This window comes from Myotis lucifugus, unplaced genomic scaffold (assembly GCF_000147115.1).
Source record: "Myotis lucifugus unplaced genomic scaffold, Myoluc2.0 scaffold_3161, whole genome shotgun sequence".
Lineage (NCBI taxonomy): Eukaryota > Metazoa > Chordata > Mammalia > Chiroptera > Vespertilionidae > Myotis > Myotis lucifugus.
This window is the reverse complement of record NW_005874209.1, coordinates 10166-15966: the sequence shown is the minus strand read 5'-3', so window position 1 is coordinate 15966 and position 5801 is coordinate 10166. Positions and strand designations below refer to the sequence as shown.

At 51.0% G+C, this 5801-nt stretch overlaps 1 protein-coding gene across 1 annotated transcript in view; it reads right to left on the bottom strand.

Annotated features, from left to right (window-relative positions):
• Positions 1-334: 334 nt before the first annotated feature.
• The window catches only part of LOC102442458 (cadherin-2), a gene marked incomplete at its 5' end in the record, with an annotated part of 11711 nt that continues 6244 nt past the window's right edge, over positions 335-5801 (bottom strand). The window contains 4 exons of the mRNA XM_006108698.3: positions 335-517; positions 2912-3145; positions 3662-3895; positions 4529-4671. Coding sequence (XP_006108760.2) covers positions 351-517; positions 2912-3145; positions 3662-3895; positions 4529-4671 — 778 coding nt within the window. The remainder of the gene's footprint in view (positions 518-2911; positions 3146-3661; positions 3896-4528; positions 4672-5801) is intronic.

Here is a 5801-nt window from a genome sequence, read left to right as displayed (position 1 = left end):
ACCATTTGTCCTATCATTTAGAGCAGCGGTTCTCAACCTGTCGGGTCGCTCGCGACCCATTTGGGGGTCGTGAACGACCCTTTCACAGGGGTCGCCTAAGACCATTGGAAAACACATCTATAATTACATATTGTTTTTGTGATTAATCACGATGCTTTCATTATGTTCAATTTGTAACAATGAGAATACATCCTGCACATCAGATATTTACATGACGAATCATAACAGTAGCAACATTACAGTGATGAAGTAGCCACGAAAATGATTTTATGGTTGGGGGTCACCACAACATGAAGAACTGTATTAAAGGGTCGCGGGATCAGGAAGGTAGAGCACACGGTCATTGACGTTCATTTCAGACTTAGAACGTGGCTCACCTGGTCTTCTTCGCCTCCGCCCTCCTCGTCGTACTTCAGGATGTTATCTCTGACGTCATCCTCGGGGTCGATCAGGAGCTGCTTGGCCTGGCGTTCCTTGTCCCGGCGCTTCATCCACACCACGAACATCAGGACGAGGACTAGCGTGGGGAGAAGAGGGAAAGGCGGAACACTGTCATGTCTGACACTCCGTCCACCAGCCACAGTCGGCCACACCGGCGATGTACCCTTCTGTGGCTGGAAAGCTTGCAACACGCCTTCTTCTTTACGGCCTTTTTCTGGCCTCGCATTAGGAGATGAGATCAAAGCAGGAAGGACCCTGCCTCTGGGTTCAGAGGGTGAAGACCTGGGTCCCACACCCGGTGCCCCGTGACCTCACTGGGCGAATGCCTGTGCTCAGTCCCATGGCCTAGGCCTGGGGCCGACGACCACTGCCATCTTTTACTTTGTCTTCCTGGAGGACACTAATCTTAATAAAATGATGTGTGCCCGGCCGGCGTGGCTCAGTGGTTGAGCGTCAACCTATGAACCAGGAGGTCACAGTTCGATTCCTAGTCAGGGCACATGCCCAGGTTGCTGGCTCGATCCCCAGTGTGGGATGTACAGGAGGCAGCTGATCAATGATTCTCTTTTATCATTGATGTTTCTATCTCTCTCTCCCTCTCCCTCTCCCTTTTTCTCTGAAATCAATAAAAATATATTTTAAAATAAAAAATAAAATGGTTTGCAAATTCGAAAACAGTGCAGAGCAGTAAGTTAGACTGTCACTTGTTATTTAATCATTCAAGGTGCTGGTCATTACACTCCCCAGACCCCAGAGAAGTGCTTGCCACGTGGACCCGGGGGCCGGGGGGGAACTGGGCCAGCAGTGGAACCTCGAGGGGGTCTGACCTCCGAAGGCTGGCGCTTTCTTACTAGGCCACAGGTCTCAGCGAGGAAGGCGAGGGCATCGGCCTGGCACGGAAATAACCTTAGGCTTTCCCGAGTCACACTCTGGGCCAGGCTTGGTCGCACCCATTTGCCAGGGGCTGGTGTTAAAATCGGCACCGACTCATTTCCTCCCCATGCTCTCCTCACTTCTTCCCGCCACGATCCAGCACAGCTAAGTCTTTCTCGACGAGGCTGGCGTATACCCCACTCTGCGGCCGAAATCGCCAGGCACCCCTCAGTGACAGGTAGTAACGCGTTCTCTCTCTCAAATCGGGAGATCGGCTCACACCCGAGCGGGAGATTTAATGGCCCTATCTGAGCACATTTTTACTATTGGCCATAAAGGTGAATAGCCTCCCTCTAAAGCCAGACGCATGACCGCCTCTGCCATTGGTCCAGGGCTGACTCCAGCGAGTGGTTGTGAGGAGAGCTCGCAGGTCCCCAACTGCAGGCAAAGGAGCCTCCACCAGGAGGTGAGAACTGCTCAGGCTCCTACGGTATTTGTGCAAAATAAAGGGACAAGGTTCTAAAGGACCGGGACCTTGCAGATGGCGAAACGTAAAGAAACGGCCAACATTTTCAAGAAAGCGATTGGTGCACAGCATGGTCCCACAATCCACGAGGTCCTGCTGCCACGCGACAATAATGCGCGGGCCCAGCCACGTCATCCCTGCCTTTAACCTGCAAGCTCAGAGGTGGTTCCGAAAGTCTTTCCAGGGGTTCATTCCTTGCGCTCCACTGAACCAAGGATTGGGGAGTACCTTAAAAGGAGCTATATCACTTAACCTGGACGTGCTCTAAAGACAGAGAACTTCCTGAGCTGTGTCATCATGTCTGTTATCAAATGTGCCACACGAAGTACGATTTCTCACTATTTTACGAGGCCCTTCAGAAAGAAAGCCCTTTATCCCCGCAGGGCCGGAGCAGGCTGCTGACTGCGCATCATACCAAGGAAAGGAAGGAAAGAAAAGCAATAAACTTATTTCCCTAAACCACCAAGTGCCGGCCATAAATTCACACTCAAATCATAAGGTAAGTGCTCGAACTAAGGACTAACATTTTTCTATATAAAAAAAGGAGTTTGCCACAGCTCTCAAGCATTGGCATCAGAAAACGCCAACAGCCTGGCCAGCGTGGCTCGTGGTTGAGCTTCGACCTATGAACCAGGAGGTCCCGGTTCAATTCCTGGTCAGGGCACAGGCCCGGGTTGTGGACCCGATCCCCAGTAGGGGGCGTGCAGGAGGCAGCCGAGCCATGAAGCTCTCTCATCACTGATGCTTCTCTCTCTCTCTCACCCTCTCCCTTCCTCTCTGAAATCAATACAAATATATATTTTTTTTAAAAGAAAGAAACCAGCAGCCAGGCCTGGAAGAGGTGCCCTGGCTGGGCTGGCCGCCAACACGTCAAAGCCGGACGGAGCCAGGGTACCTCTCCTTGCAGAGGGGACTGGCTGTCCGCACTGTGACTGCGGAGAAGATGCTCTGGGCCGGCCGGAGCTCTGAGGCTCCTCTCCTTGGAAAGGCAACATCAACACGTTACTTTGCTCAACATCCTAGAAGCCAAAAGAACTAAAATGAAAATCTAGGAGCCAGGCGAGTCCTCACTGAGCAGGATGATGATGCAGAGCAGGATGGCGACGATGGCCCCGGTGCCCAGCCCGGCGCCCACGATGCGGTCCACGTCCGTGCAGTCGCCGTTGGAGTCGCACTGGCACACCTTCACGCGGAGCACGGAGCTGTTGGACTTGGGGGGGTTCCCCGAGTCGGTGATGATGATGGGGACGTCGTAGATCCCCGCCTCAAGGAATTTTAACTTCAAATTAAGCTGAGCGAAATCACCTGCGTTAAAAAAAATACCGAGGGAGAGTGACTACCTGAGACGACGAGAGACGCCTGACATCTTCCAGAAGGCCTGTCCTCCCTGATGGTTAGAGCGGCGGTTCTCAACCTGTGGGTCGTGTCCCCTTTGGGGGTCGAACGACCCTTTCACAGGGGCCGCCTAAGACCATTGGAAAACACTTTTATAATTACATATTGTTTTGTGATTAATCACTATGCTTTCATTATGTTCAATTTGTAACAATGAAATTGGGGGTCATCACAGCATGAGGAGCTGTATGAAAGGGTCGCGGCGTTAGGAAGGTTGAGAACCGCTGGTACAGAGGAAGCAGATCACAGCATGCTGCATGGGGAAGGCTTGCTGGCTTGAAGGGCTTTGCTGACTTAAGCCTGCTGTCACTTTAAATATTTACAATATTTAATGAGAAGATTATAAAGCACCTAACGTGGCCTTATCGTACCAGGTTTCCAACCCTCTCCAGTGCACGTGTATTCAAACAACTAACCGGTTCTTACCATTAAGCCGCGTGATGGTCCAGTTCCTCTTAATGTTCACGGGAGACAGAGGCAGGTCAAAAGCAAAGGGCCCGGCGTTGGGGTCGATGTCATAGTCCAGGGCCGTGATGTTGATGGCGTTGGGGGCCGGCGTCTCGCACGTCTCCGCCTCCTGAGGCAGCACCTGCGGGGCGTTGTCGTTGATGTCCAGCAGGTAGATCTGCAGCGTGCCCGTCCCGCTCATCGGCGGGATTCCTTAAAGAAGAAACGCACACACCGACGGTGAACAGTTCCGTCAGCACCAGGTTCACAGAAGTCCCTTTCATCTTATGCATTAAAAACGCGCTATCTGTTCATCTCAACTATTTAGAATCTAGCAAAGACCCAGAAAGAAAGACCATACAAAAGGTTCTAAAACCAATACACTAAAGCTCACGTACTCAATTAGCCCAACGGATGCACCAAATTAAGAGTTTCCTCGCTCATGGCAGACTAGAGGCAGAGAATTAGAAAGAGGAAAAATGCCAGAGACAGACAGACAGATGGACGGCAGCAGAAACATACAGAGACCACCCCAGAAACCACGGTGTCCGGGCCACGGAGGGCGGACTCCACCTGCAGTGACAAGGCATCGACGGGCAGCAGGACAGAAACCCCACAGGCCTGTCACCACCACGTGAGGCCGCCAGAGAGGGTGTGGACATCACGAAGCACACGGCGTATGTCACAGACACCCCCGTGGAAATGGAACGCAGGAGGTGGGGCCTGAGAGTTTTCTAGACAATTGGGTTTGGTAGAAAACCCCACGTCCTGAGGACACATTCATGATACGCTCTCCTCTCTTTGACGACATGCAGGACGACACAGTGACTGGACTTAAGTACGTACCGTTGTCGGAAGCAAGGAAGGTGGCGTTGTATATGTTGTTCTTCACGTGGGGGGATTCTCTGTCCAACACGGCAATTGTCGTTATCTGCCCGTTCACAGGATCTATCCTTAGCCAGTTGGCAGGATCAGATAATTTTGTGTATCTACAAAAGGAAAGGGCAATGCATTCAAGTTTTTTTGTACATGAAATTTAAGGGGAAAAAAGCATATTTGACTGCGTTAGTTCCAAATGCAACCAGCTCAGCTTGCATTTTGCAGGCGATGGCTGGAAAGCCATGGTTAACACGGGAAGTGTTTCCGAGACAGTGGCTCGGGAGGCCCGGCAAGGCTGTCTCCGGGCAGGCAGGCAGGAAACAGCAGGTGTAGGCGTCCAAGCGGAAAGTAGAGGAGCTCGGTCTCTCTACTGTGGGCCCTGGTGGGTCTGATGATCTCATTTTAACCTCCTAGTTCAGTGGATAGCGATGGTGCAGACACACGAGCTCAAATACACCTGCTAAAAAAGCGGCAGCCCTAATGGACAGGACTTAAGAGAAATTAGAAGTTGAATTTTGTATCACAGAATACTTCTGAAATGTTTACCATCATGGGGGAGATGGATGAGGTCATAGTGGGCGGGGGGCATAATCCCAACCCTAGTGGGATCTCCCACAACGCGGCCTCAGAGCTACACTCCGCAAGGGAAGTGCCGCAGCCTGAGTCTGTAGGAAGCAGACCATCTCCATCAGTACCTAACCATCTTAAATTCCTTCTTTTTTAGGGGGACTGGGGGGGGGGGTTTCTTAAGCTCAGATGACCAACATACAGATTGCAAAAAATATCCTACACATTTCGAGATATAAAAAGTTGTAGGATTCAATACAGCAATGGCTTAGCTATGTATGCTGATGTTTAATGTATAGCGAGATGGAGACGATACGCAGTTATCTGTTCGCAGCAGTTCCACAAGAAGTTAAGTAAAATAGGAGCTGATTTTAAAAGTTATCCTCGCCAGCAATGAATGGCTGTGTGGGTGTGCTCGGCCCACCATCACTGGCCGTACCAGGAAGGACACACCTGATGCTGCTGAAGCTGGGAATCTCTACATCAGTGGTTCTCAACCTTGGCTGCACATTAGAATCACCTGGGAATCTTTGTAAAATCCTGATTTCTGGGCCTCGTCCTCCGGAAATTCTGTTTCTTTGTTACTAATGTTGGGACATCACCCCATTACCAAAAGAAATAATTTTAGAAGAGAAAGAGATCCCACATAGAGAGCCATGGCAGAGACCCCGCT